At 45.8% G+C, this 24,502-nt stretch overlaps 1 protein-coding gene across 1 annotated transcript; it reads right to left on the bottom strand.

Moving 5' to 3' along the window:
* Window positions 1-1,028: 1,028 nt before the first annotated feature.
* Window positions 1,029-20,437, bottom strand: LOC146209433 (uncharacterized). Its single transcript, XM_084580332.1, has 5 exons — window positions 20,384-20,437; window positions 14,581-14,689; window positions 14,032-14,123; window positions 3,894-4,002; window positions 1,029-1,225 (listed from the first exon to the last, which is right to left on the bottom strand). Exons 1-5 carry the CDS (start codon window positions 20,435-20,437, stop codon window positions 1,029-1,031), a joined length of 561 nt encoding a protein of 186 aa, XP_084436458.1.
* Between the last annotated feature and the right edge of the window lie 4,065 nt (window positions 20,438-24,502).

Below are 24,502 nucleotides of genomic sequence, written 5' to 3'. Positions count from 1 at the left end.
CGCCCACATTTTTCAAAAGAACTTCCATCAATATCCGACGGTCGTTAGCGATTTCTTTATTATGGACAGGAACTTAGAATCGGTCAGACCGGGACGTCTAGTTGGACTAGCAACGCCTTCACTGAACGGGGCAATTGGCGCAAAAAGGCGTTCTTCAAAGTCGGCGAGTTTCAGACAACGCGGCGATATGGCACGTGTGTTGGAATTATTGACAGTTCAAAGCGTAGAATGGTCCTCGTGCCATCGAAAAACTCTGCGGGACATCAGCCAACTCTTTTTCACGCCGTCAAGGGAAGCGGATTCCGTCAAAGCGTCGAAGCCATTGGAAACCGCTCCCGAGGACGCAACTACAACGAAGATGGCTGACATCGCCCAAACGACGGTATCTTCAAAGACGAAGGCTAAGGCTTATTGATATCCCACCACTGATAAAGTCTAGAGTTTCGCCACACTTGTATAATGGCAACACCTAGAATAATGTCGTACGTAGAGCGAGGGAGCACCGTAAATTCGCTTCTAAACACGTGGCCAGCGATCGCTACATTTGCTTCACGAATACCAAGAGGAACCAACAATTCGCCCCCTACGCCACGAAATATGATAGTTCTATCCCAACCAAATGTAATTTTATGGCCGAAGGGATTCTTAAAATCTAAGCTCATCACGGACACTGTAGCACCAGTATTCCACTAAGGCCATAACACAAACATGTCCAATAACACTTCCAGGCGGTTCTTTAGCAGAAGAGAAGCGCGCTTTCCCTCGAGACCGGTCGTGGACCAGGCGACTGCACCTAAATCGGCCGCACACGCTACTATGCCGGGGGCGGCGAGGAACGGCGAGGAGAGGGCGAACGTCGGGAGCGGCGAGCAGAAGCTGGAGAGTAGTTTCTTAGTGGTGTGTAGCGGTTTGAGGCCCGAAGGGGGTTGAAAGGTGGGGTCAAGGACTTCTGGGCTCGACGATTCGACCATTGGCGGCACAATCGGGATATGTGGCCGGGCATACCACAGCGGTAACATGCTGGTGGTTCACGACTCACGAGCACGGTCAGGATAATAGCCCTCGGAGACAGGATTGAAGCAATCATCAAAGTCTAGCCGCTGGTGTCGCTGCGGAGGAATTGGCGCGCTGTAGTAGGAGCGACTGAGTAGAGCAGGGCCGAAGGAGTCGTTCCGGGGTTCACGGACGGATGAGTGTGAGCGGTGGTACCTTAAGAAGAGGAGCTCTGGATCGGAGGTTCCAGCAGAAAGCGGCTGTTACAGAGGATTTCACTGTTCATCAAGGACAATTTGTCAAATCATGCGAGTAAATTAGAAGGCTTATGGGAAACAACGCTTGCAACAGCGGTCACATTAAGCAAACGGCCGAACTTCGGGGTTATGCGACGCAGCTTTAGAGCTTCGAACGTGAGACAGTGCTTGATGGCGGCCATGGAAGAATCCCAGTCATCTTTAGTGATAAAGTTGTACACGTACTCCGAGATGTCCTTTAAGAGGCGACCAACTTTGTCTTCTTTAGAAATACCGGGATTCACCGCTTTGCAGAGTTTGAGCTTTCAGAACCTTTTCAGTGTACGTTGTGCACGTTTCACCAGGCACTTGCGCTCGCTGGAGTAAAGTCTGCTCAGTGCATTTCCGTTTTGTCGCGGTATCCCAGAAAAAATTGCGGATCTCTTCTTCAAAGCAGTCCCAGCTCGTTAAGGACGCTTCATGGTTCGTAAATCATGTCGGTGCTGTGGCAACCAAGAAGAAAACAACTTTGGCCAGCTTGACTGTTGCATCCCAGCGATTATACTTGCTCACCCGGTAGTAAATGGTGAGTTACTCATCCCCGTCTTCGCCAACCTTGGCAGAAAAGGTCCGCGGCTCACGGTAGTGCAGACAAACGGGTGCCGCTGTGCCTGGCTGCAGTGAGTCGCCGTCTTGGAGCGTTGTTACGGTGAAAGGGGGGAATCCAGCGAGCGGTCGACTACAACGAGGTAGAGAAGGGTCAGCAGTGATCGTCCAAGCACCTGCCACCACGCTATTAAGGTTTATTTACAAGGCGTGCGTCTCAACCCTAACCCGATGCGTTAACAGGAAGATGATGAGCTTCTTCCTTTTCCTCACAATTCACGTGACAAAATCGCCCAGTATACAATAGTTACGATGGCAGCATGGAAAGAGGGTCAAGCACCAACCTTGTTAAGCTCTCTGTGGTAACGACTCAGCGTAACGGCCTTTGAGTTTGTTGTGGGGAAACCTATAGTGACACCGATCACATCGCGTCCGTTAACATCATTGCACCAAGTGCACACTGTTGTTTTCAGAGACAGCCTCTTCGGCGAGGAAAGCGAATGAATAAAGAGACCAGTCTCAAAGCTGTCCTGCTTCTCACGACAGCCCTCGAGCTGGTGGCTTTCGCATAGTCGCATCGGTTTAATTTATTTTCGCCAACAGCCGCCTCTGCAACTATAAGGTGCCAAATCGTTGACTGAGGGTCAAGGCAACGGCACTAGTTGTTTTCGGCTTTTCTCTAATCTTTAACTATCACGCTGGTCGCTTTTCACTGTAGACAATGAGCACCATTCAAAAAGTAACATTACTCAATTGCTTTCTAGGTTTCGACTCTACAAGTTGCTTCAATATAAATATCTTAACTCTCTCCTCGCATTTTTACTTGAGCTAAAATCGTATCGATAATTATCGTCCAAGGTAGTCTTTACGATGTAGGTAGCACAAAGGGAGTATTGAACAGCTAACCTCAATGTTAGTCAACGTCAGGGTTACAAAATTAACATTTAGCTTTTTTTAGGAAGCCAAAACCAATACGACAGGACAAAAACCGCAGATGATAGCGCCTGTCTGGTCAATATTCGAATAGCTGTTAACTTAGCCAACTATGAGAGAATGCGGTCAAGTTGTTAATAATACATGTGAATGTCGCGCACATGGGACGCACAAATGAACACAATTGTGTTTTGCGGTTCAACTCACAAGAAAGGTATCAGGTGCAAGCTTGGCCCCTTAATTTCTTGCGTAGCCTTAAAATTACGTTCCTAGGTGCAGGACGGGGCTACTACGCGCTCGGTGACTAGCGCGAACGAAAATGTACTCTTTTTCACTTTTTCTTTTCTTTTTTTTTCTTTTTCTTTTTGTGAGGGGGGGGGGGGGGGGTGAACATCAACACATGCGTACGCAAACGTTCCTCCTTCGCACTCGATAACAACAAGCAATGAGCTAGCTTCAATGAACTGCGTCAGTGCTCCCCGTAGGAATCCTTCCATTCAAAAAGACGAACAAGTGAAATTGAATAGGCAACCTTACTGCGGCATTTCTAACTTAGAAGGGTTGTTTTGTAGGCCAGTTGATCCATATTTCAAAAAATGCTTCGGCGAGGCAGACAAGAGCAAGACGTAAAAAACACACCACGAATATATGCGCGTCAACGAATATATGCCTCGCGCTCACTAACGACAAAAAAAAAACATAAAATACAGTGAAGAGAGCACTAGGCTCTGTGGTGTGTTTTCTACATCTTGTCCTTGCCATGCCGCGTCGCGTCGAAGCATTTCTGACAGTTTCACCCCCAGTCGTACAATTGGCTGTGTTGGATTGCTGATAATGTGCTCATCAGTCAACGCCGTATTTTGCTAGGGTATATACTTTCCCAAAGAATTAAACAAATGACTGTGTAAAAAAAGAAGTCAAAGGACAATATGACTGAGAGGCGACATATGGTTACAGCAGATTAATTAAGGCTTCAAGGATAGCTAAAAAAAAACAAGGCACAGAACGCAAAGAAAGACACAGAAGTAACGCTGTACCATTCCGCGTATGCAACCTCTCGGTGCCTTTCTCTTCGCCTTAGCCTAATTACCACAATTATCTCGAAACTAAAGCCAAATACACTACTCACGAGGCTCGGCATGGTGTAGTTGGCCGAGAGAAAGCCGATGACGGCGTCAACGGCGCAGTCCAAGGATCCCCATATCCCTGAAATTTGGATCAGCAACCCGTTTTCCTGCGCAGTTGTAAAAACATTTTAGTCGGCGTAATTTGCACCAGACCCGGGCTAATATATAAGTACCGGTAGCAGCCTTCAAGCTGTCGGATTAGGGAGTCCTTCACTACGACGCATGTTTCCCGCTTCTCTGCTTCAAGCCCTTCTTCGTCCTTACCTCACACGTGGGTTATGGTGTCGACCTACAGAGTGCAAGAATCTCGGCGTCATTGGATTACTCATAACCGATTGTTTTTGTTATCATCCAATTTCTTGCTTGTTATGCAATAGTTTATACCGCTCGTTCACTCAAAATCCGTCGGCGTGGTAGTCTGCACCGCGTGTCGGAAATAATCGGTAACTGCGGAAAAAGAATCGTATGATGGTAATTTCTAGTTTGTAGTTCTAGTGATTGATGCTTCACTAGTGTGTGATAGGCGATGAAGAGTTAATGGAATAGGTGAAATGCATGCTTCGAAGAAGTGAAAAAATTGAAAAAAGTAGGTTCAAAGGTGGCACAATGCTCAGAATGAAAATCCTATACCTAATAATGCTAATAAAGGAAATTTTGGATGTGTAATTGATCACGTAATTCATTTAAATAATTGAGAAAGAAAAATGCGTTCAGTGATGTCGATCGCTCACAACGAAACGCACGTTTGCTGATGTTAAACATTGCTGTAAAAAAATAAAAATAATAAAAGCGAGAAAGTGAAAAACATCTTCCCTGTGTGTGTGTTAAACGCTTACGCTTCATACGCTTACTCATAATTTCTTTACTTGCGGGCAACTCTTTACCGCAACATGCTTTCTAGTGCGAAAGCCCTAACACGGAGATTCAAAGTCTAGCAAAATCGTGTAAAGTCTCTATGTCCGCTTGTAAGGCTTTCATACCTAAAAAAACTCGTCGGAGCGGATTCGAACCCAGAACCTCCTGGCACGAAGTGAGCATGAAATGTAGCTATCGCCGGAACCGATCGCCACTCGTGCGGACTGCAACACACACTCGCGCTGTCCATTGCACATTGTAGTCGCCAGCAGCTTCCACATCTGCGCAAAAGCTTTCCCACATCCTACTCGGCTAACTACATTAAATCCCTACCATTTTTAACGATACTAGCCCGTTGTGGTGGATTACTTTTGTACACTTGCTTTCATTAAGCATGGAAATTAGCAATGTTGTAGTAGTACTAAACGTTTTTCGCTGAAAAATTAAGCCCAAAGGAAGTCGGAGGCTTTTCGGACGAAGCCGTATTGGTGCTCTCGTGAGGACTCCAGCCAGGCACTACAAGGCATGGGGGAAGGGAGGGTCATAAAAGGAATGGTTGAGGACAAAGCGAAAAGCAGCGTTCAAGTTTAGCATAAATTGAGGGACAGCTAATTGATACAAGAGTGATCTAGGCGGGTGGGGCAGAAAAAAGAGACGCGCCAAGGTAGGGAAGACATCAGTTTGCACTTTACGGAGAACGTGGCATTTAGTGAGACAGTGCATTGAATGTGGAGCAAGAAGACGTGAAATATCATTGCGAAGCTGCTGGTATGTGGTATATGGTATATGGTAAGGTAATATGGTGATGGCATATCCTCATCTTCAGCCGGATTATACCCACTGCAGGGCAAAGGCCTCTTCCTTATTCCTCCGATTAACCTAGTCATATGCTAGCTGCGTCCCCTTGACCCCTGCGAGCTTGACATCATCGGTCCATTTAACTTTGTCGTCCCCTGGTACACCTTCCTTCCCTCGGAATTAAATTGTTACCCTAAGCGGCCGTCGGTTATCCTATCTCCGCACTACATGCCCTGCCCATGCCCATTTCTTCTTCTTGATTTCCCCAAGAATATCATTAACTCGAAATATTTTCTGACCCACTCAGCACGCTTGCTATCTCTTAGTGTTACACCTGCCATTCTTCGTTCCATAGCCCTCTGCGCTGTTGTACTCTTAAGTAGAACCCTCTTGGTTAGCCACCACGTTTCAACCCAATAGGTGAGTACAGGTAAGATGCAACTGTCGTATACTTTCCTCTTGAGCGATACCGGTAAGCTGCTAATCATAATCTGAGAGTACTTGCCAAATGCGCTCCATCGCAATCTTATTCTCCTTGTTATTTCCCTTTCATTATCCGATCCTGAGGTTACTACCTGTCCTAAGTAGACATATTCGCCTATACTTTCAGTGCTTCGCTACCCCACGTAAAGTGCTGCTCCATCCCGAGTCTGTTGAACATTACCTTAGTCTTCTGTACATTGATTTCCAAGCCTACCTTTCTGCTATGCCCGCCTAGGTCATCAATCATTTTTTGGAGTTTATCCCCTGAGTTACTTAGCAAGGCAATGTCATCAGCAAATCGCAGATTACTGAGGTATTCTCCCTCTACCTTTATCCTAAATGCTCTCATTCCAAGTCTCTGAATACTTCCTCTAAGCAAGCTGTGAATATTACTGGGGAGATTGTGTCTCCTGGCCGAACTCCTTCCTTTATGGGAATTTTGTTACTTTCTTTATGCAGAACTATGGTTGCTGTGCAGCCACTATATATATAATATCTTCCAGCACTTTCGCGTACGGCTCGTGAACACCCTGATTTCGGAATGCCTGCATGACTGCCGAGGTTTCTACCGAGTCAAATGCTTTTTCGTAATCAATTAATCCTATGTATAAGAGCTGGTTATATTCCGAGCATTTTTCTATCACGTGGTTGATGATATGGATATGATCGATAGTGCGGTACCATTAACAGCTTTATCTTTCCCTTGATTGAAGTTGAAAGTTCTCCTCATTCTGTTAGAGATTATATTGATAAGCACCTTAAACGTAACAGACATTAAGCTGATTGGTCTAAATTTTCAAGTCCTTAGCATCCCCTTTCTTATGAATTAAAATAATGTTAGCATTCTTCCATGATTCCTTTACCGCCGACGATACCAGGCATTACGTATACAGGATAGCCAGTTTTGTAGCAAGATATTTCTCTCGTCTTTCAACAAATCTGTAGTTACCTTATTCTCCCCTGCTGCTTTCCCCCTTTTCATAGTTTCTATAGCTTTTATAGCCTCGTCCTTTGTCACTGGCGGAACGTCTGACTACTTTTAACTACTGCCCATCTCATTACTGTCCTGACTACTACCGCTACCGTATAGATCAGTATTGAACTCCTCGGCTGCTTTGACTATCTTGTCCATATTCGTGATGACATTGCCCGCCTTGTCCCGTAGAGCATACATCTGACCCTATGCCCGATTTCATGTCCATGCGCAATTTTCTTTACGTCATACTTCCTTATGTCGACCACTTTGCGCTTCTTGATTAGCTTCGATATCTCTGTCAGTTCTATCTTGTATGTAGAGTTCGAGGCTTTCATACATTGGCGTTTCTTAATCAAATATTTTGTCTCACACAGTTTACCGGTATCCGATCTAAATATTCTACCATCTACTTCTACCGCGCCCTAACTAATGACATCTCTGAAATGATTGTTAAATGCTTCTAGGCTAAGGTCGTTCATCATCATCATCATCAGCCTGATTATACCCACTGCAGGGCGAAGGCCTCTCCCATATTTCTCCACTTAACCTGGTTCTGTGCTAGCTGCATCCACTTGACCCCTGCGAACTTCTTAATCTCATCCGCCCAACTAACTTTCTGCCGCCCCCTGCTACGCTTTCCTTCCCTTGGAATCCAGTTTGTTACCCTCAGCGACCATCGGTTATCCTCTCTTCGCACTACATGTCCTGCCCATGTCCATTTCTTGTTCTTAATTTCCACTAGAATGTTGGTAACTTGAGTTACTTCTCTGACCCACTCTGCACGCTTTCTATCTCTTAATGTTACCCCTACCATTTCTCGTTCCATAGCCCTCTGGGTTGTTCTCAACTTAAGTAGAGCTCTCTTGGTTAGCCTCCACGTTTCAGCGCCATAGGTGAGTACAGGAAAGATGCAACTGTTGTATACTTTCCTCTTGAGCGATACCGGTAAGCTGCTAGTCATAATCTGCGAGTGCTTGCCAAATGCGCTCCATCCCAATCTTATCCTTCTTGTTATTTCCTTTTCATGGTCCGGATCTGCGGTTACTACCTGTCCTAAGTAGACATATTCGCCTCCTACTTCCAGTATTTCGCTACCTAATGTAAACTGCTGTTCCTTCCCGAGGCTGTTGAACATTACCTTAGTCTTCTGCATATTGATTTTCAAGCCTACCTTTCTACTTTTTCTGTCTAGGTCATCAATCATTATTTGTAGTTCATCTCCCGAGTTGCTTAGCAAGGCAATGTCATCAGCAAATCGCAGATTACTGAGATATTCTCTATCTACCCTTATCCCTAACTGCTCCCATTCCAAGTCTCTGAATACTTCCTCTAAACAAGCTGTGAATAGTACTGGGGAGATTGTGTCTCCTTGCCTAACACCTTTCTTTATGGGAATTTTGTTACTTTCTTTATGCAGAACTATGGTTGCTATGCAGCCACTATATATATCTTCCAGCACTTTCACGTACGGCTCGTCTACCCCCTGATTTCGCAATGCCTGCATCACCGCCGAGGTTTTCACTGAGTCAAATGCTTTTTCGTAATCAATGAATGCTATGTATAAGGGCTGGTTATACTCCGAGCATTTTTCTATCACCTGATTGATGGTATGGATATGATCGATAGTAGAGTACCGTTTCCGAAACCCTGCTTGATCCTTTGCTTGATTGCAGTCTAAGGTTGTCCTGATTCTATTAGCGATTACCTTAGTAAATACCTTATACGTAACAGACAGTAAGCTGATTGGTCTGTAATTTTTAAGGTCCTTAGAGTCCCCTTTCCTGTGAATGAGGATAATGTTTGAGTTCTTCCATGGTTCCGGTACCGTCGATGACACCAGGCACTGCGTATACAGGGTGGCCAGTTTTTCTAGCACGATATCCCCCCCGTCCTTCAGCAAATCTGTAGTTATCTGATTTTCTCCAGCTGATTTTCCCCTTTTCATAGTTTCTAGTGCTTTCTTGACCTCGTCCTTCGTCACTGGTGGAACGTCTGACTGTTTTTTCCTACCGCCAATCTCATTACGGTCCTGACTACTTTGGCTACTGTAGAGATCTGTATAGAACTCCTCGGCTACTTTGACTATCTTGTCCATATTAGTGATGACGTTGCCCGCCTTGTCCCTTATCGCATACATCTGGTTTTTGCCTATGCCCAATTTCTTCTTTACCGCTTTAAGGCTGCCCCCGTTCTTTACAGCATGCTCAAATTTCTCCATGTTATACTTTCTTATATCGGCCACCTTGCGCTTATTGATTAGCTTTGATATCTCGGCCAATTCGGTCTGGTCTGTTGGATTGGAAGCTTTCATGCTCTGGCGTTTCTTAATCAAATCTTTCGTCTCCTTAGACAGCTTACCGGTATCCTCTCTAACTATCCTACCGCCTACTTCTACCGCGCACTCAGTAATGACATCTCTGAAATTATTGTTCCTTGCCTCTAGGGTAATGTCGCCATCCTCAGTTAGAGCGGAATACCTATTCTGTAGCGAGATCCTGAACTCCTCTGCCCTCCCACTCACCGCTAATTCGTTGATGGGTTTCTTTCTTACCAATCTGTTGCGTTCCTTCTTCAGATTTAGGCTAATTCGGAACCTCACCATCCTGTGGTCACTGCATCGCACTTTCCTGATTACCTCTACATCCTGCACAATGGCGGGGGTTGAACACATTATGAAGTCGATTTCATTTTTAGTCTCTCCGTTAGGACTTTTCCATGTCCATTTCCGGTTCTTCCGTTTGCTGAAGAAGGTATTCATGATTCGTAAGTTATTGCGCTCTGCAAACTCAACTAGTAACTCCCCCCTGCTATTCCTGGAACCAATGCCATAGTCACCTACTGCCTTGTCTCCTGCCTGTTTTTTCCCTACCTTGGCATCGAAGTCGCCCATTAGTACAGTATACTGCGTCGTTACTTTTCGCATTGCCGATTCTACATCTTCATAGAAGCTTTCAACTGCCTGGTCATCATAACTACATGTAGGTGCATAGGCCTCTACAACCTTCAGTTTATACCGCTTATTCAGCCTAATTACGATGCCTGCAACCCTCTCATTAATACTATAGAATTCATCTATAGTACCCGCTATATACTTATTGACAAGGAAACCTACTCCTAGTTGTCGCCTCTCTGGTAAACCTCGATAACACAGTACATGCCCATCCTTCAGTACAGTATATGCCTCATTCAGCCTCCTAACCTCACTAAGCCCTATGACATCCCATTCCATGCCCTCTAGTTCCTCTAACAGCACTGCTAAACTAGCTTCACTGGCTAAGGTTCTAGCATTAAACGTTGCCAGGGTCAGTTTCCAATGGCGGCCTGTCCAGCGGAGCCAGGCTTTCTTAGCACCCCCTGCTGCGTCACATGTCTGACCGCCGCCGTGGTCAGTTGTTTCGCAGCCGCTGGTGACTGAGGCCCGGGGTTTTATGGAGCTTATCATAGGAGGTTGTGGCCAGTTACTGCACCAGGGTGGCCAACTCCTGTTCTGGTGAGGGAGTGCGTTGCCGGAGGTGTTCACCGGCATCAGGTCGCACCCCAAACCTGTTTATGCAATTCCGTCGACACGCGGATTTTTTTTTTTTTTTCATCCGGTGGAGAATTGCGCGGCACCGGGATTTGAACCCCGGTCCTCTTGCATGCGAGGCGGATGTTCTATCGCTACGCCACCGCTGCTTCTAGGTCGTTACTCTCGGTTAAAGCGTAATATCTATTCTGTAGCGAGATCATGAATTCTTCTACCCTTCCCCTCATCGCTAATTCGTTGATGGACATCTTTGTTACTAATCTGTTTCGCTCCCTATTCAGCTCTAGACAAATTTGAGACTTTAGCCTCCTGCAGTCACTGCATGGCACAATTGCGATCCCCTCTACATCCTGCATAATGCAGGTGTTAGAGCTCAGTATGAAATCAATTTCATTTTTAGTCTCCCCGTTACGGCTTTTCAATGCCCACTTCCGGTTCTTCTGTTTGCTAAAGAAGGTCCTCCTGATTCGTAAGTTATTGCGTTCGGCAAACTAAACTAGTAACTCCCCTCTGCTGTTTCATAATCCAATGCCATAGTTTCCCAGTCCATGTCTCCAGCTTGCTTTCTACCTACCTTGGAATTGAAATCATCCATCAGTATAGCAGTTTTTACTTTCCACATTCCGCTGACTGTCTGGTCATCATGACTACATGTAGGCGCGTAGGCCTGTACAACCTTCAGTTTATACCGCTTATTAAGCTTAATTGCGATGCCCGCCCCCTCTCATTAATGCTATAAAATTCCTCTATAATACCAGCTACATCCTTATTGACAAGGACAATAGCCCTAGTTCTCGTCTCTCCGGTAAACCTTAATAGCACAATACATGCCCATCCTTCAGTACAGTATATGCCTCGTTCGGCCTCCTAACCGAACTAAGCCCTATTACATCCCATTCCATACCCTCTAATTCCTAAAACAGTACTGCTAGACTAGCCTCACTAGCTAGGGTTCTATCATTAAACCTTACCAGGGTAAGTTTTCAATGACGACCTGTCCGGAGCCAGAGATTCTTAGCACCTTCGCTGCGTTGGAGGTCTGACCACGGGCGTGGTCAGTTGCTGTGCAGCCGTTGCGGCCAGTGGTTTGTTGGAGTATTCATAGGAGGTTGTGGCCAATTGCTACACCAGGGTAGCAAAATGCTGTTCTGTCGAGGGTTGTGCGTTTTCCAGAGGTGTTCACCGGAGAGATCGCACCCCAAACCTGCTTATGCAAATCCATCGCCACGTGATATTTTTTTTTTTTTAATCTGGTTAGGAACTGCTTGACACCGGAATTCGAACCACGGTACTCTTGCAGGCGAGGCGGACGTTCTATCTTTACGCTACCGCGGCTTGTCATATGGTCGTGTTATTTTATGGCATTTCATTGTGACACAGCGAGCGAATACATTTCTCAACTTTCCATTCACACTGTAATAAATATAGTGGTTCGCGCTGTGCATACAATATATATTAAAGGGGTGCTTGGTTAGTACAGTCAGTGTCTCGCGTTCAAATGCTCAGATACGTGGAAAGAATTTTACATATCCTAGGGCGACCTGCCTTCCCTGTGAGCGATCTCTCTCCCCCTTTTTCCTTTTTTCACGAAACCAATTCTCTTCGAGGCAATTACTGGACAACGGCAATATAATTATTCTCGTGATTTTTATCCAGATGTCTCTTTCATCCTTTGTATTAAATTCTGGCCACGCAATGATATTCATTATCAAGGTGCCCCAGAGGGCGCGATGGATAACTTCTATTAGAAATATTTGTAACAGCATTGCTATACAGGACCAGTCTTCATGCGATGTCCTTCTATAGCAGTAAAGAGTCGCGAACAATGAATTCGGGGGTAAATATAGCCCTGTCGATTGCAAGAAGAACGAGCGAGAAACTTCGAAGGGTTCAGACAATGTAAAAACACAGGTCGTATTTTATAACTATTCTTTAGACTAAATATTTTATCTTAGTAATAAGTAGAGGCTTGCCGTGTATTAGTCTGGTTTCAATTTACGCAGTTTAGCGTACCAAACTACTCATGCTACGAGGGATGTCATGGTGATGGGCAGCGGCTAATTTCCACCACATGGGGTTCTTCAACGTGCATTGGCATCAAACAGTACCTACATGGGTGCATTGCATATCGCCTCCATCGAAACGTAGCCTTCGCTGCCGGGATCGAACTCGGGTACACCGGCTCACTAGTCGGCGTTAACCATCAAGCCTCCGCGGAGGGAAGCGACTTCATGACCGACCGCTATACAAACAACGTAAGTAGTCGCTGACCGCTACTGTCACAGACGAGCGTATGACGGGGGGGGGGGGGGGGGGGGGGGGTAAGTTTTTGTGCATTGCTGCCCTTTCCCCGAATGAGAGGGATTTCGAAAGCTGCATAATTAATTTTGACAAGGATCGATTGTAAATTTCTTGTTCCCTGAAATGTGACACAAATCACACACGCTTGCAGCAATGGCTGCATGACGAACTATCTCTGGACTCCATAGTCCTTGTAGCCGAGAACGACGTATCACAGGTAGCTTGTATATCGTACGCATATCCTATTTACGTCTCATAGTGCACGTGCAGTCGCGAGTAACCAAGATTAACTCTCGTGGCGTGTTTCCGGAGAGGCGCATAACAAAATTCGGCGCTGCGATTGTAAATACACCGATAGCAAAAGTGTCAGGCGTGTTCGTGAAGAACAGAGCCGCGCCAGCCACGTGCTGCGGTTTTCCCCTCTGCGGTGTCGTCGTTTTGCTAATGTTTTTACTCGCAACTGTACGTAAACGTCGGATGTGTGTCGTATATCAAAGTTACGAGGTCGACGTGCGTCATACAGGATAAAAACAGCGGAAAGTGACTTTTTTCAAGTGACGTCTTGTGATTGGCCTGCACTGAGGTGCATTCGATGGGGAAGGACACTGGATTCGGCGCAATTAACGTTATCCCTGGTGCGCTCCCGAGGCAATGAAGATCAAGTTTTTTATGATGACATATTTCGTGCCCTGCTGCCTCCATTGGTGCGCCTCACCATGTAATTTCATTCTGCTATTCATCTCTTTATCTCTCTCTTTTTGCTATTTTTGATTGCGTCAATACAAATAGGGACCAGGCCCCTTTCGACCCTGGCCTAGAGGCAATGGTTAATGTGCAACGCAAGATGTGACCTCGCTTAAGACGATCAATACAAGAATAAAGAGAGAAGTGGATTGGAATCAGAGTATAAACGCAGTATTTTATAAACGCACCAGTCCTTTTTTTTTTAACATCGCTTTCGGGTATATATTCCCGGAGTAACGCGCTGCACTGGGTAGGTAAAGCGCTTACTGAATTTATTCAAATAAATTCGCGCTAAAAGAATCATTAATCCCTGAACAAGTGGCAGAGCCCTATTTCAGTAGCAGACATTTCTTTCTGGACCAATAATCCAACATCACGCAGGCCAGTCACTTGAACTACAAGCTTGAAACGGGCTTGAATTGTTTCTCTGTAGCTGCGCACGAGAATACGTACCCGCACTGCCCCGCCCAGAAGGACGACGTCAAAGACCAAGCTCACTCCTGCCAGGCCCATGATGATTTTATCGGAGTTCTCGCGCCCGTTTACTGCAAGAAAATCAAGGACAATATTGTAATGACAACCAGGAAAAGGCATGAAAAAAAAAAACTTATTATTCGCAAATTGTGCGGAGAACCTACCTCATCCCTGAAGCCTCCAGGATCGTGAAGATGAAAATAATCTTTACCCCTCAAATATTTGTCACTGCCGTACTGCCGTAGAGACACAGACCATTTACTAGCCGAGATCCATGTATCCCGAGTAAGCTGAGCTACCCCTATGTCAGCATGTAGGGTAGTACGGCTTTGCGGGCTTTATATCTAAATCTTGATCTTCGCTTAAAGTAGTAGCTTACGATTGGTGCTAACGAATCTGTGACGACAGAGACGCACAGTTAATGGATTAGTGATTAACTCATATTCTGTCTCGTCGTACCCTTAAAGGATGAAGCTCAGGCTCTTTTTCGTTCCTACTGCGGATATATTTCTAGCAAGAATGGCTCACCCCATTTAGAGATGTCGTTGACATCCGGGATGTAGGCGGCCGTCTTGTCCTCGCGCAGCTTTTCCCGGAAGCCCAGTGCTCTGGACGACAGGTTGAATCCGTTCATGCACTGCAATAATCGAAAGCATCCGCTCGCCTTTTTCTGCGCAATTCTGCCATTGTGCGAGATGCTCACTGACTTGTCCGGCTTCCAAAGTTTGTGCAGTTTATTAGCTCCGTGGCCACCAACGAAGGCTCGGCACTATGTCCAGCAGCAAAATCGGAACATTTTTATGGCTCATATACGTCGCAATGGAACATCGTTATTGCCAAGTGGCCGCTAAAGCACCACTCGGCAACAACTCGAACGATGCTATGTGTTCAATTAAGTACAACACTTGAACAGCAGTAGCAAATAAAATTGGCTATTAAACCCAAGAAAAAAGCGTGTGGACATACAAAACGAATAAGCCAGAACCTTTATTATTACGTCGCACATCTGCGACACTGATTTATGCTGGGCGAACCACAATAAGACGCCACTGACGACTTAAACCTGCTTCGCAGCCGTGAATGACAGAGAACGTCCACTGCAGAATCTACACCTCTCCATTTTGTGGATAACGGTGAATAGACACATCTTCATCTGAATCTCGATCGGATGCGTTACTCCCCTTTTCAAGCCTACGTGCCCTACGCATAATTTATTTCCATAAAGGCTTCCCTACTTATATCTATGTGCAGAGTTAAGGCGGGCTGAAACCGGATGGCATGGGGCTCCATCTGCGAAAAAAAATGTAGCACCACTAAAGACAACAGGGCCTGCTACATTATCCTTCAACAGCCCATTACGTTGAAAGGCTTGGAAGAATTCAGCCTATGAGTGCAAGAGCCGATACGATTTTTTGCCCTTCGATCATGACGTGATAGGTTCGGAGGCCTGTACTGAATAAAACTTGGAAGGGGGTTGTCTGTGCTAAACCAATTATATTGAGAAATTACGGGCTTTTATTCATCTTACATTTTTTAACTCGTTGCAAGCGCCGTTTGTTTCACATTATACTTACCAGAATAAAATTTCCACAAGACACTCCATTAAGCGGTCAATGATATCCTTACGATTTGTTTTACCAGCCAGTAAAAAAAAAAAAAAAAAAAAGAGAGAGAGAGGTTTTCAGTGGCTATGGGCTGGTGCGCGGCAGTTTCAACTTAGAGTCACTCGATAATTTTCAGAGTACCGCGAAGGTCCCATCGCGCGCTGGCAACTATGACCGGCGCGGCCATGAAGCTTCCAAATGCTCGAGGCACGCCTCAGGCGTGGCTATGTTAAAGCCAAACACAGAGAACATTCTGAAAGCAGCATGGGCATTTGCCTGTACATTACCTTGAAGGGCACCGCTGCTATTTTAGAAACAGTATAATTTGTGAACTGTGAACGGTAAGCTTATATGGAAGGCTTAGTGGCGGTCTGCATGCGGATCATTCCAGTCCTGCCAAAAAGCTCTATCGATTAATCCGGCACCTTTCTTCTGTTATGATTTACGTGGTCTTGTGATCACTCGCACTCTCTTACCTTCGTCGATTACCACCGTAAACGATCACATTAAGTGATTCTCGATGGCGATGCAGATGCCAACTAACTGCAGGTCGCCGCACATGCGCGGACACACATTGACGCAAGCTCACTCGTGCTTGCTTGTTAAACATCTTTGTTGACGCAATCAAAGTCATTATCATTAATCATTATCACTGATCGCTAAGCATTGTTACCCATTTCCAGTCAGTTGCGACCATGAAAGTCGTCGTTGACGTATTGGTAGTTTCGTAGTCATGACGAATCATGCCTAGTCATTATAATTATTATCACTCACAGCTAAATGTTACTCGTTTCCAGTCATTGCGACCATCGAAGTCGTCGTTTGACATATTGGTCCCTTCGTAGTCATGATAAGTCATGCTTAGTAATTTTAATCATTATCACTCATCGCTAAGTTTTACGTTTCTAGTCAGTTGCGGACATTCAAGTCGTCGTTTGACGTTTTAGTCCTTTCGTAGTGATAATAAGTAATTCCTAGCCATTGTAGCCATTACCACTCATAGTTAAGCATTTTTAATAATTTTCACAGTTGCTGTCATTACAACTCATCAATTGTCATATTGGTCTTTTCGTAGTCATAAGAGCAGTCATGATGAGTCATGCATAGTCATTTTACTCATTTCCAATCAGTTCCAGTCATTTCAAGTCGTCGGTTGACATATTTGGTGTTTCGTAGTCATGATGAGCCTACCTACTCAGTGTAGTCATTACCACTCATAGCTAAGCATTTTTGCTCATTACCAATCCGCTGTAGCCATTACAAGTCATCGTTTGATATACTGGTCGTTTTGTAGTGATTAGCCGTCACTATGAGTCATTCTTAGTCATTGTAGTCATTTTGCACTCATCGCTAAGCATTTTACTCATTTACAATCAGTTGCGGTCACTACAAGTGGTATTTTTACATACTGGTCATTACAAGTCATTGTTAATCATCATTATTAGCCATTAGTATTAGTCATTAACTATATCGATGTTCATAACTTTTATTTGTTGCCTATCACCATCAATCGTTTTCATTCTTAATCTGCCTCCTCACATGTCCGCTATTTGCGAGATCACGCACAAATCACGCGCACGCATTTTCGCTAAACGAACTAGTCTAGAATTAAAAAATCTTCCTGGACTCACATAGCTGCTGCAGCCGAAGATGCTGTAGCCCGGCATTCTTCCGCTTATACTTATTGCAAGAAAAGAAAACCCTAGCAACAAACCCAAGATGCGAAATAAAGCAATCTCCGCACGCGCATTGCGTTGAAAGGCATCCACGCTGTGACTTAGGAAGCTTGATGGCGAAAGCGGGCCGCGGCGCACCACGTGACCCATACAGACCAATCGATGGCGCAGCGCCACGGGGAAAAGAATCGCGGTGCTGAGAAAATTATCGAGTGACTGTATTTCAACTGTATATAGGGCGCCATCTAGGAGCCGCCGCGTCAAACGGCAGGGATTTAACCGCTTCGGTACAACGGCACGCTTGATCGCTGAGGCCGCGGATTTAACCTTGCTGTGGCGCCAACTGGGAGCCGTCGAGTTAAATGGCAAGCGTTCAACGCTGCTTAAACCTCAATATAAATCCCGAAAGCACATGCCGCGGTGGCTATTGGTTGAAATGCTCGGCTACTGAACCCTAATGCCCGGATTCGAACTACATCGGTTGGAATCCGCACCTCTGTTTTTTTTTTTTTTGCTTTTTGTTTCTTTTTGTCATAGTCAGTCATAGGCTTGATCTCTCTCTCTCTCTCTCTCTCTCTCTCTCTCTCTCTCTCTCTCTCTCTCTCTCTTTGTTGCTGAAAGACTCGTGGGGGAGACAGGCGTGTTGGAACCGCTATACGGACTTGTATTTCAATTACCAGCACGAGACCACGCGGTTGTAACCTTAAGAAACAGCATAGCCAATCAGAGCGACGGCAAAAACAAGGAAGGTTGGACTGAAACATGGTCATAACGAGTGAATGCACCCGCCACGATGGCTCAGTGGCAAGGCGCTCGGCAATTGTACCTGAGTACCGGTTCGAACCCGACAGCCTTCTTCAAAAAAGGCTAAGAGGTTCATTTCGCCAAAAGTTATAAGGGTCTATATTGCGAAATCCGGAGAAGAATTCCGCCAGCGGATGGATTAACTTCTCTACTATTTATTCTTTTCAAAGTGTCCCGGACATATTTAAAAAAAAATTTTTTTCTTTTGAGATGCTTATATACGCCTTTAAGGCATGTCTGCGCAGCGTAATCTGCGCAAGAGCTCCGGTCATCGCTTTTTATTTTGTTGTCGCAGCCACACTTCGCTTTCCGCGGAGTCGATAGGAAGAATTCTCAAATGGACCCTCAAATACCTACGTGGCAGTGCTCGGTGGCCTGGTATAGGATCTCTACTTATATAAGAAATTCAGTCACCGTTAAGATTGAGATTTAAAAAGCGGTTATTCGTTTCCAAACACTGATTAGCGTATCTTGAGATACTTTATTAAAAAAAAAAAGATTTGCTGAATACGTGCTGTTAAATTTAATACTATGCTAGTAGTATTCTATCAGCTTAACACTACCTCTTCAGCACCTCTAATCTGCATATTTTTCAAGAAGCTGCAGGTTCTTAGAAGCTGCAGTTGCAGAAGCTGCAGGAAACTTAGCTTGAACGAGCTTCAAGGAGCATTAGGAAAACTTGCTAAAGTTAAAGCTCGCTGAACCAAAATGAGCACATATGGCTGTGGAGCCAATCAAGCATGCACACACCTGCTGTGGATTCGGCTGGCTACGAGCTTGTTGTATAGCCAATACAGTTTAAAGGCAAGTGACGCCCACTGTTCGTCACGCGGTGATGGAACGAGGTTCTCAAGGTAGAAATATGCATCTAAAAGTGCGGTTTGTGCTTGTTGAGGCGCTCAGTATATGGCCAAGGAGACACAAGTTGACGCCGCTGAAAATGTTCGTAGCAATACACTGAATTTCGTCAAAATAAAAGGCATTTTCAGATATTTCAATGGAGTTTCAGTGGCGGATTTAAGAAAGTTCATAAAACTGAATGCTTCGTTTAAATGACGTTCGTTCAAGTGGTATATTTTACTGTATTCCTAGCATATTGAGGCAGCGACATTACGTTTCTCAGCACTTTATAAAGTTTTAGTCCTAAAATGCTTTTTGTTTCATATAAGCAATCGTTTGTCTATGTTCTAAGAGACTCCGATAGATATCGAGTTCTGTATCAGCTTTATCCTTTTTCCTCCTGTGCTTACACCAGCAGCACTTTTGCTCGTTCTTAACGCAATAGCATTTATGGTCCTGTTCCAAAACTCAATCCTTGGCGTTGTGAGCGAAAAATCACGAGCAAGGCGCTGGCATGCGGTAGCTGGCAGCTGACATGGCTGAGCACTGAGTGGCCGTAGGGTTGCCTGAAATTACGTCTGGCAGGATCGAGCTGCCAATTCGGGCCCCTCTTTTAATATGGGGGGGTGATATCAGAATCAGCCTGCTAGGACCCTTGCATTCACATTACCCTTAGGCCTCGCAGGCACGTTCAAGTGGCTTGGCTAAAGCGGGCCTTTATATTGCACCATGGCCTGTAGCCTACGTTATCGCATCATACCCTTAAAGGCGGGGCTTAAGTACTTATGCCAGTGAAACACAGCAACAGATAAAACTAAGACACTGTGTGTCTTTGTCTCCTTTTTGTGTTGCGCTGGTATAAATACATAATTGATGACAAATTAGCAGGCAGACTTGCCCTACTGGAGCTTGTGTCCCCATATTTTTTTTACTCTGATGATGGGTTAATTTTGTGTTGACTAACCCAAAACTTAAGAGTTTCAGGAAAGTTTACCGAGTCTATCCTCTTCGGTGTTTCGGTGTCCAAATGTTCAGTCTCTCAAGCCGCGCTTAATAGATACATTTTATGTCGGAGACGTGTACTTGTTTGCCTGCCGGTTCTTGTGAATGCGCCACGATAGTACATCCCGGCTGTGCTAAATCTTTTTAAAGTGATCTGCACTGATCCCGCACGATAGGCAAGCATTGTGTCCGTGCACATGCTTGTTTCTACACTGCTGCATTCAAGGCGAGCTGCTCGGGTTCCAGAAGGAAAGGCACTTAACTATACAAGAACAAAACCTCTTTTATTATCTCTCAAAGTTCGCGAAGGAGAGCACGAAGCTTAACGGTGTAAAAATTTGATAGAAACAGTCTAAACTCTCCTATGTGAAACTTATACAGGCGCAAGACCTTTTGTCTACTTACGATGCATACAACGGAGGTAATAAGCAGCGTGGTCTTCGTGCTGCTCCAGCACATCTTTCCTGCGGGTTACTCTGTAAGGAGGAAACAATGTCACCAGCGACAGCTGCCCCTAGCAACGCCAGCTAGCTTGACAGGTTAGTTAGCGCAAACTTGAGAAAACTACTGCTACGTGATCTAGTTGCCTTTAAATATCCGAAGCAAGAGCCACAAAGTTAGACAGCACCCTGTCGTGTTCCCTTCCCTTGGCCATTTGTTCCTTTTGCGCTGGTCATCAATATGATTATGAACTACTTACAAGACAACGTTCTGTTAAAACGGTCGCTGTGATGCGTTTCAATGTCTGCAGCATGCGGCTTGAAATCTCGGAAACATGTGCTGTGCAACATGCGTATTCTATCTGACATGCATTTTCTGTGCAGTGCTCCATCGTGGAAGATTTCGACCTGACTATTTTCTACTCACTGCGCGCGAGTAGTTTTGAGGCTTTGTTACATCAAGAGCCTTTTACGCAAACGTTCAAATGTATAGACAGGCTTGTCCTGAAGAGAAAGTCGCCTTCGACAACTTTTCGCTGCGGGGGACACAATATTCGCTGTGCGCCTTTTCTGTGCAAGCGTCGTTGTCAGTGGTGGCTTCGGCTAAATAATACATGCTCGTAATGTGGAGCCGGCCATGCTCATCCTTAAATCTCGAAACAATTATATGGAGAGACCACTTACAGACAAGCGTTAACGCCGGACGCAGTCGGTGAGAAGTCTTCTTCTTCTTCGTCCTCTCCATTCAGTTCGTCCCGACGGAGCATGACAGCGGAGCTGTCCAATAACCACAGCTTTTTTATATTACAGAATAAACACTAAACGTTCCCAGCAAAAGAAAAAAAATTGACTACCCATTGATTGACTGACTGACTAATTGATTGATTGATTGATTGAATGATTGATTGATATCAGCTTTACTGTTCCACCAGATACTCTATCCCATCAAAACTGGCGTACCCTATGCGATAATCTCCGGGGCAAACTCGGCGTTTCCAAAACCTGAATCATTCTACGCGTCCTTATTGATCCAGCTAACCAAAATACCGAAAAGAAAGCAGCACTACGAAGAATTGTTCACGGATTCCCAGGTACAAACGAGGATCTGTTTGCAACGCTTACTAAAAAGTATCTCTGCACCGAACCCTCTAGCTCCTACCCAGGACACGCAGGTATACGCAGAATCCCATCCTGGATGCTGATATCACCGTTGCGGAACTGCGCGCAGCTCTGGCCGCTATGCGGAAAGGTGCAGCGCCGGGGCCAGATCGTATCAATGACAAACTTGTCTTTAATCTTGACGATTCAGGCCTCGAGGCTTTGACTGAATATTTCAACAGTAATTGTTGGGCACAAGGGATTATTCCTGACACGTGGAAGACTGCTGAAATCCGCTTTGTTCCAAAGCCCAAGAAACCCTTCTCATTTGAACACCTCCGCCCTATTTCCCTTACTTCTTGCTTGGGGAAGCTGTTTGAGCGAGTTATTAATACCCGTCTCACGAGATATGTTGAAAATGAAGGCATCCTTCCGCACTCTATGTTTGGCTTCCGCACCCACCTCTCTGCACAAGATATCCTAATCCAACTACAATCGGAAGTTCTCACGCACCCAATCGACATCAATTACGCGCCATCCTGGCTTTAGATCTGCGCGGTGCCTACGATAACGTTACCCATAGCAGCATTCTTTCCAGCCTGAACTCCACCAACTGTGGTTCTTGTGCCTACAACTATCTAGGAGCTTTTCTAACCAAAATCCATCCTTAATGTGGACGGAGCTACTTCCACACCCATCAGTCTGGGCCCTAGGGGCACACCTCAAGGCGCGTTACTTTTTCCACTGCTTTTCAACCTCATTATGAAGGACTGTGAAGTTCGGTGAACATTCGCGCCAGTCGGTTTCGCGTACAGAGCGTACGAACCGATCAATAATACTTCGAGATGTGCACCTGTCCCGGCGACTACCAATTTGGTGGAACCACGGACGCACGACGGAGGCGCGATGGTAGCTATATTATTGCCGGCGTCACCTGCCAATGCAGAGCACTCATTTCCTTCTCGTCTTGCCTTCCTACCATAGCTGTCACTCCAGCGCGCAGGTTTGTGCAGTGTATAGTGTTGAATGTCATATGAGGGACCAGTGGACATTTTCTTTTGTATGTATTCTCGTATTGCTACGTGCGCGTCTTTCCCTCTGCGCACGTGCATACAGCCTTTATGGGGTAGCAGGTGCAATTGGTCATTGAGCCACAGGTGCTCAGAAGAAGCGCATGCTCAATTGGGAAATATAAAACTCGAGCGCTCAGCCAAGCTGAGTGGGAGGCAGAGCTGGCCCACACGGGTCTCTCTGAGCAGCGCAGCCTGCTCACCAGGGCCCGGGAGACAGCCCAGGCCAATGGTATCCTGGACAGAGGAAGCATACCCACGCTATTCCGTTAAACAATTAAAGTTTACTCTTTCTCTCTCTCTCAATTGGGAGTTTCCATGTGGCGTTTGGTCCCTCAGTGACAGCTTCCTGTTATTTTTTATAAAGAACTTCAGCTGTTCACGCGGCATACGTTGGTCCCGCATGCACGTGTGCGAAAGAAAAGAAGGGAAAGCAGAGGTTCGGAATGTGGTGACGACAGTGCCGTTCGTATGTTTGGTTGGGATCTCTCCTTTCCCAAGTGTTTGTTTAGTTAATATCCTTTCCCAGTCTTTGATTGGTGAGAAAAGCTGCCTGATTGCTTACTGGTTGCTGTCCCCGCCAAGGGCGGAGACAGATGGCTAGCGCTCTGGGTTGAACGAGGGCTGATTTCGTCCGACCAACGGGTCAGTCAAGTAAATAGTTTTCTCCTTACTTGTGTCTTCTTGTTTTATTTATATGTAAATAAATAGTTAATCTTTCTGTCGTGCCATAAAGAACGAGTCTAGACCTTTAAGTTATCAAGAAAATCAATATCATCAAGTGTTTCCTCACCTGGCCACCTGAAGAGGAAACTCAACTAGGACCTTCTCAACAAGCTCAACAGCCTTCCGGGAGTTCTACAGCCGTCTACGCGGACGATGAAACCATTTGGGCTGCCTATGGTGGGCGAAATTCAAGACAACCTCCAAGCGACGACAAACCTGGTCTGTGCCTATGCACTTATTGTGGCCTTGCCTGTGCCCCTGAGAAATCGGAAATTCTTATTATTGACCGCCGGCGACATCCCTTCACAGTGCCAGCTCGCCAACTGAGGTCATCCTGGACGGCCAAATGATAGAAGTGAAGCCGGAGATCAAGATCCTCGGCCTCGTTATCCAACGGCCGCTCCCATTCCTCTACTCTCAGTCATTTAGTCAACACTACCGATCAAATTATACGAATGCTTCAACGAGTTAAACATCGAAACTACGGCATTAGGAAGCGAGACGCACTGCATCTGGTCAACGCATTCATTATCGCCCGCATTACCTACGGCACGCCATACCTTCCGCTTCGTAAGCAATAGGAGCTCAATCGGTTGAACACTCTTGTCAGAAAAGCGGTCAAGACAGCCCTGGGGCTTCCCCAGTGCACGTCTACTGACCGCTTACTCCAATTTGGCGTTCATAACACCATTGAAGAGTTGCATGAAGCACATCGCCTGGCGCAACTTTTCCGCTTAGCAGCCTCATCCACTGGAAGACATGTACGTCCATCAAACTCTCAATATTGCCCCGCCCTATACCACCCAAAACCGCGAAAATCTGCCGCAGAATATCCGCCGAGCCATTGCCGTCAAATCTCTCCCCAAGCACATTCATGCAGAATATCACCAAGACTGCCGACAGGCAAGAGCCACTCACCTCTCTCGAATATGGGACAGCCAACCGCGTACTCTGTACGTAGACGCTGCTGGCTCTGTTAACGGACACATGGCCATTACCGTTACATCTCCAGCGGGCACTCTCCTCAACTATGCCTCTCTTCGCACCACCGAACCGAGTATTGCCGAAGAAACAGCCATCGCTCTGGCCGCCGCCACTATTGCTCAAAAAAGCTACCATCATGTCAGATTCCCGCACGGCCTGCCGTAACTATCTTCGCGGACGCATCGGTGCCGCCAGCCGCCGAATCC

The sequence above is a fragment of the Amblyomma maculatum genome, chromosome 1 (assembly GCF_055883805.1).
Source record: "Amblyomma maculatum isolate TAMU_Amacu chromosome 1, ASM5588380v1, whole genome shotgun sequence".
Classification (NCBI taxonomy): Eukaryota; Metazoa; Arthropoda; class Arachnida; order Ixodida; family Ixodidae; genus Amblyomma; species Amblyomma maculatum.
The sequence above is the reverse complement of the archived record's forward strand: the minus strand, read 5'-3'. Positions and strand labels throughout refer to the sequence as shown.

What these genes read in the sequence shown, in the direction of transcription:
- LOC146209433 (XM_084580332.1), bottom strand. Translation starts at nt 20,437, where the DNA reads ATGTGCTGGAGCAGCACGAAGACCACGCTGCTTATTACCTCCGTTGTA. An exon ending in TTACCTCCGTTGTATGCATC is followed by an intron (nt 14,690 to 20,383) that starts GTAAGTAGACAA and finishes CGATTATTGCAG; the next exon opens with TGCATGAACGGATTCAACCT. An exon ending in TTCTGGGCGGGGCAGTGCGG is followed by an intron (nt 4,003 to 14,031) that starts GTACGTATTCTC and finishes ACAACTGCGCAG; the next exon opens with GAAAACGGGTTGCTGATCCA.